This window comes from Juglans microcarpa x Juglans regia, chromosome 1D (assembly GCF_004785595.1).
Source record: "Juglans microcarpa x Juglans regia isolate MS1-56 chromosome 1D, Jm3101_v1.0, whole genome shotgun sequence".
NCBI lineage: Eukaryota > Viridiplantae > Streptophyta > Magnoliopsida > Fagales > Juglandaceae > Juglans > Juglans microcarpa x Juglans regia.
The window spans coordinates 29,606,395-29,620,360 of NC_054594.1; the positions used below are offsets into that span (position 1 = coordinate 29,606,395).

At 35.3% G+C, this 13,966-nt stretch overlaps 1 protein-coding gene across 4 annotated transcripts; it reads right to left on the reverse strand.

Annotated features, from left to right (window-relative positions):
• Window positions 1–5,631: 5,631 nt before the first annotated feature.
• On the reverse strand, window positions 5,632–10,422 carry LOC121238808 (protein FAR1-RELATED SEQUENCE 5-like). Of its 4 annotated transcripts, none has more exons than XM_041135854.1 (4): window positions 10,079–10,422; window positions 9,698–9,992; window positions 8,084–8,630; window positions 5,632–5,914 (listed from the first exon to the last, which is right to left on the reverse strand). In XM_041135854.1, exons 2-4 carry the CDS (start codon window positions 9,703–9,705, stop codon window positions 5,699–5,701), a joined length of 771 nt encoding a protein of 256 aa, XP_040991788.1. In that variant the 5' UTR covers window positions 9,706–9,992; window positions 10,079–10,422; the 3' UTR covers window positions 5,632–5,698. The 4 variants fall into 4 exon arrangements, with proteins under 4 accessions (XP_040991788.1, XP_040991780.1, XP_040991803.1 ...); XM_041135846.1 differs by having other exon boundaries at window positions 9,698–10,000; XM_041135869.1 differs by lacking the exon at window positions 9,698–9,992 and having other exon boundaries at window positions 8,084–8,538.
• Window positions 10,423–13,966: the final 3,544 nt, after the last annotated feature.

A 13,966-nucleotide genomic window follows, 5' to 3' on the forward strand; every position in this document is an offset into this window, starting at 1 on the left:
AATGTGGCCCAAATACTTAATCTCAGTAGCTCCAAACTTACACTTTGACATCTTAGCATACAAAGTGTGCTGCTTCAATATTTACAAAACAGATTTCAAATGATGAACATGCTCTTCTATATTTCTACTATAAACATGTATGTCATCGAAAAAAACTAACACTAATCTCCTCACAAAGGGTTTGAATATGTCATTCATCAACTCTTGAAAAGTTGCTGGTGTATTGGTAAGCCCAAAGGGCATAACCAAAAACTCATAGTGCCCTTCATGAGTTCTAAAAGTTGTTTTGGGAATGTCTTGCTCTCTAACTCGAATTTGATGATATACAGCCCTCAAATCCAACTTAGAAAACACTTGTGCACCAAGAGCTTGTCTAACAATTCATCAATGATAGGTATAGGAAACTTGTCTTTGATAGTTTCTTGATTAAGTGCACGATAATCAATGCACATCCTCCAAGTGCCATTAGCTTTTTTAACAAGCAGAACATGTGATGAAAATGGGTTTTGGCTGGTTCTCACCACCCTAGAAGCCAATAAATGTTGCACTATCTTCTCAATTTCTAATTTATAGTAATGGGGATACCTATATGGCCTAACAAAAACAAGATTTGCCCCATCTTTAAGGTTAATATGATGGTCAAAAGCCCTATTAGGTGGTAAGCCAATAGGTTCTGACAAAACCTCTAGATTTTCATTCAACAAGTCAGTAATGACCCCTGGAGTGTAATCAGGTGTTGTTTTCTGATCTACAGCCACTAGTTGTAAGAACCACCCTTGGCCATTTAGAAAATCAGGCTTAAGCCACTTGTCCCCCATTAGCACATCAATAGTGCCAGTACTAATTCCCTACAATACTACATCATTCTTCCCCAACCTGAAACTCATTGACATCTTCATAAAATCCCAGTGAATCGGCCCTAGAGTTTTGAGCCACTGCACTCCAAGAACAATGTCACAGCCTCCCAATGATAGCACATGAAATGGGACAGAAAACTTAGACCCTTGTATCTTGACTACTTCTTCACCTCTTCCTCGACTTAGTACTTTGGCCCCATTAGCAACCCTGACCTGCAAGCTTGAATCATTTTCAATACTCAACTTAGCCTCTTGAACTACTAATGGATCCCGGAAGTTATGAGTGCTTCTTGAGTCCACTAAAATTTCAACAACATAGGCCCCAATTCTCCCATCTAATCTCATTGCATTGTTGGTATAACAGCCTGAGATAACATTAATAGACACCTCTACACTTTCCTCTCCCTCTTCTTGAACAACATCAGTATGCCCATCTTCATCTCTCAAACACAACTCATCTTCATTCACCATAGAGGAATCTGAACCCACTTGACCAACTTGCAAAAGATAAACATTGGGATTCTTACGTTTGTGGGTGGGATTCCACTTCTCATCATAGTGATAACAAAGTCCCCTCCTCATTTTCTCATCCATCTTAAAAGATAAAACTTTCTTGACTGGTATAGGACTTCTTTGCACTCTAGGACTCTCCACAACCTTTTCTTGTTGAATCTTGTCTCCACTCAACCCACTATTTCTCCAAGATTTCCTAGAAGCCCATAAGTACTCTTCTTGAATCTTTGCAAGGCCAAAGACTGCATTCAAATTGATAGGATTGAGCATTCAAAAAGGCAATCGAATCTCATCTTTCAATCCACTCATAAAATAGCTCAACTTAAGCCTTTCTGACAATCCCTTGAGCCTATTGGACAAAGACTCAAACTGTGCTTTGTAATTAGCCACAGTGGAAGTTTGCTTAAGATGAGTCAAAGCTTCCATGGGATCACCATAAGCCGTAGGCCTAAACCTCACTAGGAGGGCCTTCACAAATGAATCTCAACTATTGAAAATGCCACCATAAGCAATATCTTGATACCACACGAGGGCCTCACCCACCATGTGATAAGAGGTAATGAGAAGTCTCTGATTCAAAGAAATCTGGTGGAACTTGAAATACTAAGTTTCCTTGAACACCCAAGCAAAAGGATTGGTTCCCTCAAAGTGAGGAAAATCCAATCTGATCCCCCGAGGCAAAGAACCCCTCTCATTTAGGCCTCGTTTGCTTTCAGGAAACATCTCATCTCATCTCATCTCATCTCACTTCATCATTACAATTTTTTCAAATCCCCACACAAAATAAAATAAACAATTCAACTTTTTCAAATCCCAAAAAAAAAATAATATTAAAAAATATATTCTAACAATATTTTATTTAACTTTTTAATTTTAATCTCATCTCATCTCATCTCATCTCTGAAAACAAACGAACCCTAAAATTCATTGGCATACCAAAGGTTCCATCTTCAGGATTCACACCCCCTAAAGAACTAGAATTACGTTGTTGACATTCAATTAACTGGTCTAACCTGCCTATAATCCTAGAAATTGCATTATGATGCTCCTCGAGTTGCTCATGTATCCATTCTTGTTGTCGTAAAGACTCTTCTTGCTATGCCTTCATTGCCGTCGTTGCTGCTACCCCCATACTATCCGCCATGGGAGGATTGCCTAGCTGATACCACTTGTAATGGTCTTCCTTGTTATGAACCCAGTAATGTACAAGAATAAGAACAAGAAAGCATTAATCAAGAAAGACAAAAAAGAACACAAGATCGAAACCAAGAAATCGACTTTTGATTCCTTGAGAGAGATTTTCGAGTAATCTCCAAACTCCTTACAATCAACTAAATTCACAACTGATATTTTCCAAACCCTTTCCCTTTACACGAGTATGTTATTTATATTAAGGCTACACAATAAAACATAGCCATTTAATACAACTAACCAACTGAAAAGAAATGGTTTATTACAATTGCCCAAAACACCACATATCATTTAATTGCAACGCTTCGTTTCAAGTAGCTGTTAAGCTTCAAATTGCCGTTAAACCTCAAGTAGCCGTTAAGCCCCACGATACTTCACACTTGCTACTGCTTCCTACAACTTCTTCACAAAATCACCCAACACAGATCTTCTACAAACCTTCCTAACAAAAAGAGCCATTACCGGTCCAACAATGAAGGGCACATCATGTTGATCTGTGAGAGATGTTACAATTACACCACAAATAACCATAATGCTTTACAAAACAACATAATATAATGATAGGTTTACTGTCTCTTACCATCTGTTTATTACTTCCTTTTTTTGTTTATTTATTTTTACTTAATAATTAAGAAAGTGATTATTAATGAAGTTATATATTTTTTTAATTTTTTCTTAATGATTAAGGATGTTAAAAAAATACTTAAAAGAAAATAATAAAAAAATAAAGTTTGAAAGTAGTAAGCCAAAGATAATGATAGGCTTACTACTTTCTCTCCCATACTCCATCTACTATCCACGTCAATACTATAACATATTCATCCCATCATTCATGGCAAAGCATTGAATTCACTCGTTAACTCTGCTACTTCATTTATTAAGAAAGAGAAATATTTGAGTACAAAACAAATTATATAAAAATAATTTCACAAATTGATATGCCTTGATCCGATTCTTCATATTGTAAAATTGCTTTTATTATAAAATAGATCAGACATATTATAAAATAAATCAAACATATCACATGAAGTCATGTTATGTAACACCCCGCTCCTCAAGTTTAAAAATAAAATCACTTTTAGAAATTCTCGGAGAAGCTGGAGTGCTACTGCTAAATTTGACTAAAAAATATTTTCTTTTATTCTGAAGTAAGCGTTAGGTACAAAGATTCTATAAATAAAATCATTATTTATTAAAATATTAAGATCATAAGAGGGAGTGCACGGAAACATTTATTAAAATTTCTCAAAATCTATGCCATAAAAATCATAACTTAAAATCTTTGTATATAATCTAGGCCACTGTCACGCCTTCCTGAACGAAGTCTCATCCTACAGCTCTACATTCATAAATATTATGACTTGAGGTGGTTTAAAAATATAAAACAACTAAAATGAGTCGATAACTCAATAAGAAACTCATCATAACATAAGCATACTTAACATAGGTTTTCTCATAAAATATTTCATGCTGAGAACCTAAAATCATGACTGGTCATATTGATGTTTATGTTATATATGACTGATTTATCTGAATTGACTGAATGATCTGAGTGACCAACACACTTAACCCTGTGTGTGAGGTTGTGCACCAGCCCCACGTCTCGCGACCACATGGGAAGCCACTAATAGTATTCTGGCATACTATGGTGGACCCCACTTGAGTCCGTAGCTTGCACATCCACCCTGAAACTGCATTAGTACTATGTATCTGAATGACCATCTGAATAAATTGATCTGACTTTTATCTTGCACTTGAACTTAGGAAAGCTTTCGTGTCTTATGCTATGTGAGATGCATAATACATACATAACTATAATATGCGGAATGAAACATGATAAATGACGTGCTTGTAAATATTATGACGTGTGGTACAGAAACACTGGCTTTCAAAGAACTGGCTTTAATAATAATATTTATAATTAGCTAACGTCTATTAATCCTAATTTATGATCAAGCTACTTACTTTGTAATGTTGTTTTCTAAAATTTTTGACACAAAATCGATCATGGCGCGATGAAGGGACGATGGTGGTTGTGATTAGGAGGGAGGAAGAGACAATGGTGACGTTGCCATGTTTCATGGTTGTGGAGATGAGGCTACGATATGCTAAAGGTTAAAAAAACAAACAAAAAAAAATAATAAAAATAAACAAACAAACAATTTAGGCTTGAAGAGGTAGGTGCATGTACAGTGCTTGAGAATCTATTTATAGGATGATATGGGTTGGGTTTAAGAATTTTAAGGTGAAGAGGATTCTAGAATTGTAATCTGGTTAAAAAATTAAAAAAAAAATCAACTCATTAAAATATACTTCCTTAACCATTAACTAAAAAAGAAACAAACAAACAATCGATGAGTTTTGTACGTGGGAGTAGTGTTTTCCTTGATAAAAGAAGTTGAGTTTTTTTATATAGCCCTCTAATGTCTATTCCGCCAAGATGGCATAATGCATTTGGGATTACTGTACTTGAAGAAGACCAAACTGTCCCAAACCTAGAATTGGAAACAACTATCTCATCTAAATACCTAGTGGTCCTGCATAAATATACAGTGTCTACTAAAAAGAACCTATCCAAATCCTTGTCATAAGGAAAAATATGAGTTCTCTAAAAAGCCACAACCCTATCCAATATCCTAGTCATAAGGAAACATATCACGGAAATCAAGCATTTAGGCATACCTCTTGCCTATTCAAAACCGCAAAAAGACCTTACCCTCCAAATCCATAATAAAATACAAAACAAGAACCTATATGGAAAGCAAAGCTTCTCTCCCAAACAGCCGGCACTTCCTTTCTAAACTCAGTTGCAGTTACTATCCCAGCAAATCCCATGTCCAATGTCAGGTATAAACCATTTTACACTCAGGATCCAGATTACATACTGGACCTTCTAACAATTTAAAATGACCGTTTTAGACGTGGTAAAACTGTAATGATTGACCATCTATTCTGCGGAGCATTTAGGAAAAAATGTTGGGGGTGTTGAAAGAAAACTTTGCAGGACCTTATTAAGAAATGCAGGCGGCTAGCCTTGGATGCAGGGAGCCATATAGAGTGATTCCCAAACTGTTTTAAAGGATCTTATCCATTTAACTGGAGAAATCAGATACAATTCACAATTATAAAGAGTGGGTTCACTCGACACACTGCTCAGATCGTGCACTGTCTTGCTCCTCAGACTCTAATTCTCTCATGTTGTTAGCTGCCACTTCAACTTTTAATGACAGCCTCTGAGTATGGTCCTCAATATATTTTAAAACCAACTGTAGTTGCTGCTGGTAAGCTGCAGATTTCTTTCTCTCACGATGCAGCTCCGTGGTTAGTTCCCGGATTTTCAAATCTTTCTCATCCTGCAAAGAGAGAAATTAGATAACCTGTGGAATTGCAAGCTGATCAGAAAGATTACAGGGTTTGAATTATGAGAAAGGACATATTTTTTGAAAAAGCAGTGGCAGATGGTTGCTGGGGGTTGAACTCGTCAATTGATGGTACCACCAAGCATATATTGTACTGGGCCCGATCTGTGGATCATAACTCATCACTTGACTGGACCAAAAAGAAAATGAATGGTCCTTACAAGTTGATTAATTTCTCAAATTCTATGTTTTAGGAGAATATATAAACTCGGAAAATTAGCTTCGAACCACGGGGATCTTCAGAACAATATTCTTTTTTCCATATTCCCTTCTACAGGGGGGAATTGGGGATGTTTGGAAACATATTTCATCTCATCTTATCTCATTTCATCTCATCTCATCTCATTCCATTTCATTTCCTTCCTAAACAACATTTAAACACAAACACTTACCAACTAATCATTCCAATTTTCCTAAATTTTCAAATAAAAAACAAAAAACAAAAAACAATTCAACGTTTTCAAATCCCAAAACAAAAATAATATTAAAATATTATATTTTAACAATATTTTTAACTTTATAATATTTTTTATTTAACTTTTTATCTCATTTCCCAAAACTCAATAAATACTTAACTCAAACTATCTCACTACTATTCACAAACCATCTTACTACTATTTACAAAATTCTCATTTCATCTCATTCCCCAAGCATCCCCTTAAACAAAAAGTTGAAACGCTTGGCGCTCCAAATGGTAGAAGCAAGTCCGCCTTTTCGCACATTTAAAGGCCTTACGGACATGAGATGCTTGGGTAAGAGAAATACAATAAAATCAGCATGAGTTATGCTACTTAGAAGTCGGTAGGTAAACATACTGCTTATAGTGAGAACCCAGGACAATCATAAAAAAATTCAAAACACAAAAATTTTTTTATGCTATCTTATGTGGTCTACTTTCATATCAGTGGTGTACAAGGTATTTCAATAAGCTGACTTCCAAATATAATTTTTCAATTGACATTTTAGGAAATGATACTGCTAAAATACATCCACTATCTACTTATATAAAAAAATACATCCACCATCCTTGGTGATGATGACTCCATATTGTTCTAATGAAATGAAATATTTTTTTTTTTTAGAGAGAGAGAGCGATCAAACACAAGATTAGCCATAAGAATGGATAGTATGTCCATTCACGCCTTAGGGAACCATAGTGGGGATAGCAAATTTCAGGCAAAACCCACCATCATCATGAAGCAAAAGATTGAAGAGGAGACATGTTAATCCATAACCCATAGGACATGTATGTACCCAACATCAACTAAATACATTTAAAGAAACAATAATACAATAGCCCGCAACTAAAGCATAAATAAGAATTTTTATTGGATAGGTGACTAATTACATGTTTGGTATGGTTCGAGACAATCGTGCAGGCATCTACATACAAGTGAACTCATAAATATCATCTCATTCGGGCAATCACTAGGCTTTGAGCCTTTATTATTTTACAGCTATAGTGTAAATGCATGGGAGAATTGTGCATTTGTGAAAGCATATAAAAGCAGATACAAGTTTATGTTATGGGTGAAAGGATTGAGTTGTATTGTAGAAAGAAAATAATAGGATCTTCTACATCATCAAATCTAGGAGCACCTGCACTAAGGACAATTTGAAACTTCCAGAAACAGCCCAGAAATTTGAAACTTCTATTGGCAAATCAGATCTAGTAATTGGTAACTTTAATCAGAAATGATTAACATAGATAGCTTGGATAGCTAGAGATTTTCACTATTTCAAATCTGTAGCCTACAATACATGGCAGGATGTGAAAACCTACTCATGTAATTTCAATTCCGTTGGGCACTTTCAGAAAGTTTGTTTTCTCTCAAAATTTTTTGGTTAGCATGAAATTACCCAATTCAAAAAAAACAAAAAATGAATTACTTGTAATGACGATAAATATAACAAATGCATGATAGAAATTATAGCAAATTCATATCCAGTTTTGCTTTTGAATTCCATCATAAATGGTTTTAGATCTCACAGATGTGAACTAACAATGAAATTCACATTCTTTTTCAAGTGCTCGTTGGAAACAATCTAATATATAGTTCTCATAATATGCATAATCCACGACAAATAAACCCACAAACATACCTCACAGAACGCTAGCCTATGAGATCGTCGAGGTGGAACTTTGCTAGGATTCAGCTCATGGTTATGCTTTTTTTCAAAACCATATATTACCCACTTTCCCCCATCCTTGGCAGCTATCCTCATCATTGCATTGCATCCCTCTCTAGTGGCTTGTCGTGATGAAAGAACTCCATTTTTTCTATTTGCATGCTTTCCTATACGGAAGCCTTCTTTCGAGCAAACAAATTCCCGACCAATTATTGAGTTATCTTTAAGTGAACGACGCGTGCGGTTATTCCGTATGGTAAATCCTAGATGCCTGCCATACATCTCGTAAAATTCTCTAGCATCCTCTGCTGATTCAAACTGCATGCCAACAAATGGTTCCAGACCTACCAAAGTTGAAGGAAAAGTTTGCAGGGATGGTTGAATCATGTCATCATTTCCATCCAGATTATCTGACAGATCATCATCAGCTGTATCATGGCCATCAAAAGTTTCAGTTAGCCAACACCTATAATTTCTGTTTAATTTATATCCTTGACCAGAGGTGCTTGCCATTATCAACCTACCAAAACAAGAGACAAGATTGGTGGAATTAAGCAACATCGTACGGACATATGTTAAATTCACATAGTGAAAAAGCAGCATTAATACTTCCACTGGATGCACCAATCTTTTTTATAGAACAAATTTGGAAACCCTCAACTGGTTGCTCATAGAAAGAAATAGCATGAGCGAGACAATTACATTCAATTGCAATTTACATTGGTGATCAAGTGGAGAGGAAAAACTCCATTTTTTTATAAATAAGTGGAGAGAAAAAAACTATCATTCTTTGAGGAATACCGTTTGACATTTTGAGCACTCATGATGGGAATCAAGTCTGTATCGTATTCATATTCTGGATGAATTATATTAAAATTTGAGCTTCTCCCAACTAGGTGTTTTCTCTTGTATACATCCAGTGTACTTGGCTATGCCTATTGACATTAATAAATTTTTACTTATAAAAAAAAAAAAAAAAAAACTGAGCTAATTGGGAGGAGTCCTCAGGTAAAGTGTCCCTAACGTATATTTACGCATGACAACTGATGGGCTGGAGGTCTCTTTCATCTCGATGCCCACTGCATTTTACTAAAGTATGCAGGGCACCCTCCCTCACAAGACGTGCCTTTTCCATCACTTATCATCACGGTAATTGTTTAACATTTATGCAGACACTTATTAAGTGTGGAACAACAAGGCTGTTCTGAATTTTTTTTTTTTTTTAAGTGATAAAATTTCATTAAAAACACAAAAGGGCGCATCCAGGTACTATTATGTTCTTACAATATTATGCCTTGTTTACATTTGTGCATAGAACAAAATCTATGCACATTGTGGCAAGTATTGAAACTTTGTGCACCAAAGCAAAACACTTATATCCATGCCAATAGATACAGCTAAGAACAGATCCCAAGCACAACTACTGTGAGTGCATAAATACAAGAATCGTTACAATACCACACAATAACCAGGTTACTCAACAGGTTAGAGTCAAATTTTCCAAGTACAACATTCACAATCTTAGTTGGATGGGTCACTTTAGGACTTAGGAGCACTAAAATTTTCAAAACTCAGTTAGAAACTGACCTGGTCATCAGTTATGGTGTCAAGTGTAATTCATGGGCAATTATGATTCACATGACTTAAGGCCACTTCAGTTTGTAACAATTTTCACTTCTGGTATAATTCATGGGACTTAAATTCATGGATCATTGTATAATGGTATTCACGTAGTCAATTTAACCTAATCCTCCTTAATTACTTGTCAGTTTTCTCCTTGTAAATAATGAAGATATCTTCATGCTTCAAAACATTGTCAACTCGAACAAAGATCCATGCGAACAGAAAAAGTGTGTTCTTCTTCAACTTTCCCATCTTCACTCTACCTCACTTCAATAACTAAATTAGGGTCACAAAAACTTCCTGACGAAATTTATAAATAAAGTATAAGTTACGTACTAAACGTACCAAAACCATACCAGAGAGCTTGATTTCAAGGACAAGTTCCCCGCATTCGGATGAAAAAGATCGAGAAATTTAGCTTCCGCTGCCCAAAATTTATCTTCACGTGTAGCAAATACCGTCAGTAATCAGACCGGGAATAGAGAGAAGGAGAAGTAGGAGGGAACGAAAAGTGAAAACTCTAGTAAGACTAGATTTCACGAGTTCGCTGGGGTTCTGGATTAGGGACTAAAGCACTAGCTCTGTGCAATTTTGACAATGGTTCTTTCAGTCTCGGGCCAACGGACTGGCATGGATGTAACGGAGAGAAGGGGAAGAGTCGGGACTGATTTTAATTCCCCTGCGGCTCTGTACAGTGAATACGGTATATTCGCAATCAAAATAAAGAGATTTATTTTTTTAAAAAAATTAAAATAAATTAAAATTTATTTTAAAATTTTTATAAATTAAATTATGTAAAGTATTTTAAATAAAATTATTTATTTATATGAAATAATTGAAAAACATTTAATTCATGTCTTAACATTGACTCACTTTGATTAAGGTTGAGTTTGGATAGTAAGGTGATCTTATATATTCTGTGAATAATAGTGAAAAGATAATGATAAATATGGTTTGGATTCAGAGATGAGATAAGATAATTTTAGATGAAAAATGAAAGCTGAAAAAAATATTGTAAGAATATTATTTTTTAATATTATTATTGTTTTGAGATTTGAAAAAGTTGAATTATTTCTTATATTTTGTGTATGAATTTAATAAAGTTGTTATAATGAAATGATACGAGATAAGATGAAACAGTTTCTGAATTCAAACAGCCTGAATAGTAGTAAAAAGTAATGAAAAATAGGTAAAAAGTAATCATAAAATAATAAATAGTAGCGGAGTGTTCTCACTACCCAAATGGAGCCTAAAAATACTCTCTCTAACCTGTCCTTGTTCCCGCTCTCAATGAAGATTGTCAACTGTATTGAGAAGCTACAATGCGATTTCTTGTGGAGTGGTTTAGGGGACGAGTTCAAGTTCTATTTGGTTAATTGGTTCATGGTTTGTACTCTATTTTTTTGGAGTGGATTGGTGATTTATAAGTACAACTAAGCCCTATTGGGTAAATGGTTGTGGCGATACTAGCACGCTAGGGGGGCTTCTGTTATAGATGCACAAGCTGGGGAGGCATGGGGTGATTGGTGCTTGAATGAGGTACGCGGCCCATATGGAGTGGGTTTGTGGAAATACATCAGGAATGAAGAGATCTTCCAGAGACATACACATATTGTAGTGGGTGATAGCTCTCATGTCAAATTTTAGTATAATAAATGATGTGGTGAATGAAGCCTCCAAGACACTTTCCCCGCCATATTTGAGCTCGAATGAGTAAATGATGCATTGATAGTGGATCTCTTGATTTTTTCTAGTGGCCTCCCTCAATGGAATGTTGATTTCACTAGGACAGCCCAAGAGTACCATGAACAAGAGGAGTTGGAGGTTATTTCAAAGATCTATGCGGCACTGTATTCTATATGTATGACCAAGAGTCCATGAACATGATGAGTTAAAGCCCTTCCAAGAAAAGTAAATTCAAGGTCAGATCTTTTCAAAAAGTTTTAACGAGCCCAGGCACGCCCACATTCCCATGGAAGAATAAGAAATTATTTGATATATGAATATATATAATTATATATATTATATATAAAAATTTCACATAAAAATTTATAATTATACATAATATATAAAACTTATATATATTAATATATATATATATAATATTTTGTATAAAACTTATATATACAATAATACAAATATAATTTTTTATATATATTTTTTATCAACCGGTCCGGTCCGAAAAATCCTAAAACCGGACCGGACCGGAACTGGCCGGTTTTCACATTCTAAGAACCTGTCCCAGATCGGACCGGTTCAAAACCGGTAAAACCGGTCTAGTCCGATCCGGTCCGGACCGGTTTTCCGGTTTGAATTTTATAACTAAATCACTAAAATTTTATAACTAATACTAATATTAAATATATAGTTTATAACTAATACTAATATATAACTTATAACTATACCAATAGTCTAATATTAATACTATTATATAGTCTAATATATTAATAAAAGTATAAAACAGATTTTTTTAAATCAGTTTTTTTTAAGGTAACCGGTGCGTAATCTGTTTTGAAAAATACAAAACCGGTACATACCAGTTCGGTCTTAGATTTTGTCCAAAACCGGACTGGTTACACCCCTAATATTGGCAGAAGAAAGTTCATTCAAAAGCGGTTTTTTTTTTTTTTTTTTTTGTTTGGACAACAACATTGAGCAAAATTCTTACCACAGATAACCGAAGGAAACGTCATGTAATAATATTGAATTGTTGTTTCATATGTAAGAAAGATGGTGAATCAATCAACTATCTGTTCCTAATTGCGAGGTAGCCAAGACCATGTGGGATGATTTTTTTTAGGGGACTTGGATTATCATGGGTCATGTCCCTTAGACTGGTGGATTTTCTAATAAGTTGGAGAGGTCTCCGAGGTAACTCACAAGTTGCGTCAATCTTGAAAATGGTCCCTATATATATGTGTTGGTGTATTTGAAGGGAGTGAAATGATAAAAGCTTCGAAAACCAGGAGAGAACAATGGAAAAGCTGAAAGTTTTTTTTTCTTTATAAAATATTGCTTTCATGGGTGGGGGCCATTGTTTATAACGAACTAAATGTTCATGACTTTTTATTATTAATTGTAAACTTTAGGTAATTCTTATGTATATTTCCTGTGTATTTGGGATTTTATCTATTCTAATGTGATATAATTTAACGGTTTCATGAATAAACTACTTGAATAAAAACTTACGAAAATCATCAAGAATTGGTTATTTAATTGAAAAATGCATATAATATATATATATATATATATATAAGAGATTTCAAAACTTTAGAAAGCAAGATTCTTAAACCTCCTCTCAACATAGAGGTTTTCTCTCCTGCCAAGTGCAGGTTTGCATGGTCATCTTGACGACCCGTTTTTAGGTTGTTCTCTGTGAATGCTATTTTAGCATGGATCACAGCATTGAGAACTTGTGTGCCTGTCTATTGTTGATGGAACAAGAGGAAGAGGTGATTGTTGTGGAGGAGAACTCGGTGGGAGATGCTTTGATTAGGGCTAAACGCTGCTTGTTATTCAAGTTACTAACAATGAAGCATTTTAACAAGGAAGCGTTGAAATCGACTATGAAGAAGGTATGGCGTCCCGGTAAGGCTATTACCATTAGTGACTTGAATCTCACTTTGTTTATCGCTAGTTTGAAGATATGAAGGATAAGGATCGTATTAAATGAAATGAACCCTGGTCGTTTGATAAGCAACTTGTTTTGATTAATGATGTGGAGGGGCTTAAACAAACACATCAAGCTCATTTAACAGAGGCTCTTTTTGGGTTTGTATCCATGGCCTTCCAATCATGGTCTGTAATTCTACTATCGGGAGACGCATTGGTCAGGCTTTGGGAAAGGTGATTGAAGTGGATCTTGAGTAGGATGAATTGGCATCGGGAGAATTTATGCGCATCCAGGTATGCATGGATGTATCGAAAGCTCTGTTACGTGGTAAGAAAGTATGCATAGGATCTACTCATCCCATTTGGGTAAGATTTTCCTATGAACGTCTCCCTAATCTATGCTACTTATGTGGATTGCTGGGGCATTTGCATCGTGGCTGTGAGCGTTGGTCTGAATCTATGGCTAATCTGAATGTCTCTAAATTTCCCTATGGGCCATGGCTGCGAGCGGGGAATCTAGGAGGTGATGGGAGTGCTATGCGAAGTCGTTTCTTCCAGCAACAGGAGATGAGGAGGTCATCAGTGCAGCCTGTTGTGGCTACCATAGATATAGTGAATATC

Bases quoted from the DNA above. Each gene is read 5' to 3' on its own strand.
- LOC121238808 (XM_041135854.1), bottom strand. The intron at 5,915-8,083 runs GTATGTTTGTGG...CTCTCTTTGCAG, and splicing joins ATAGGCTAGCGTTCTGTGAG to GATGAGAAAGATTTGAAAAT.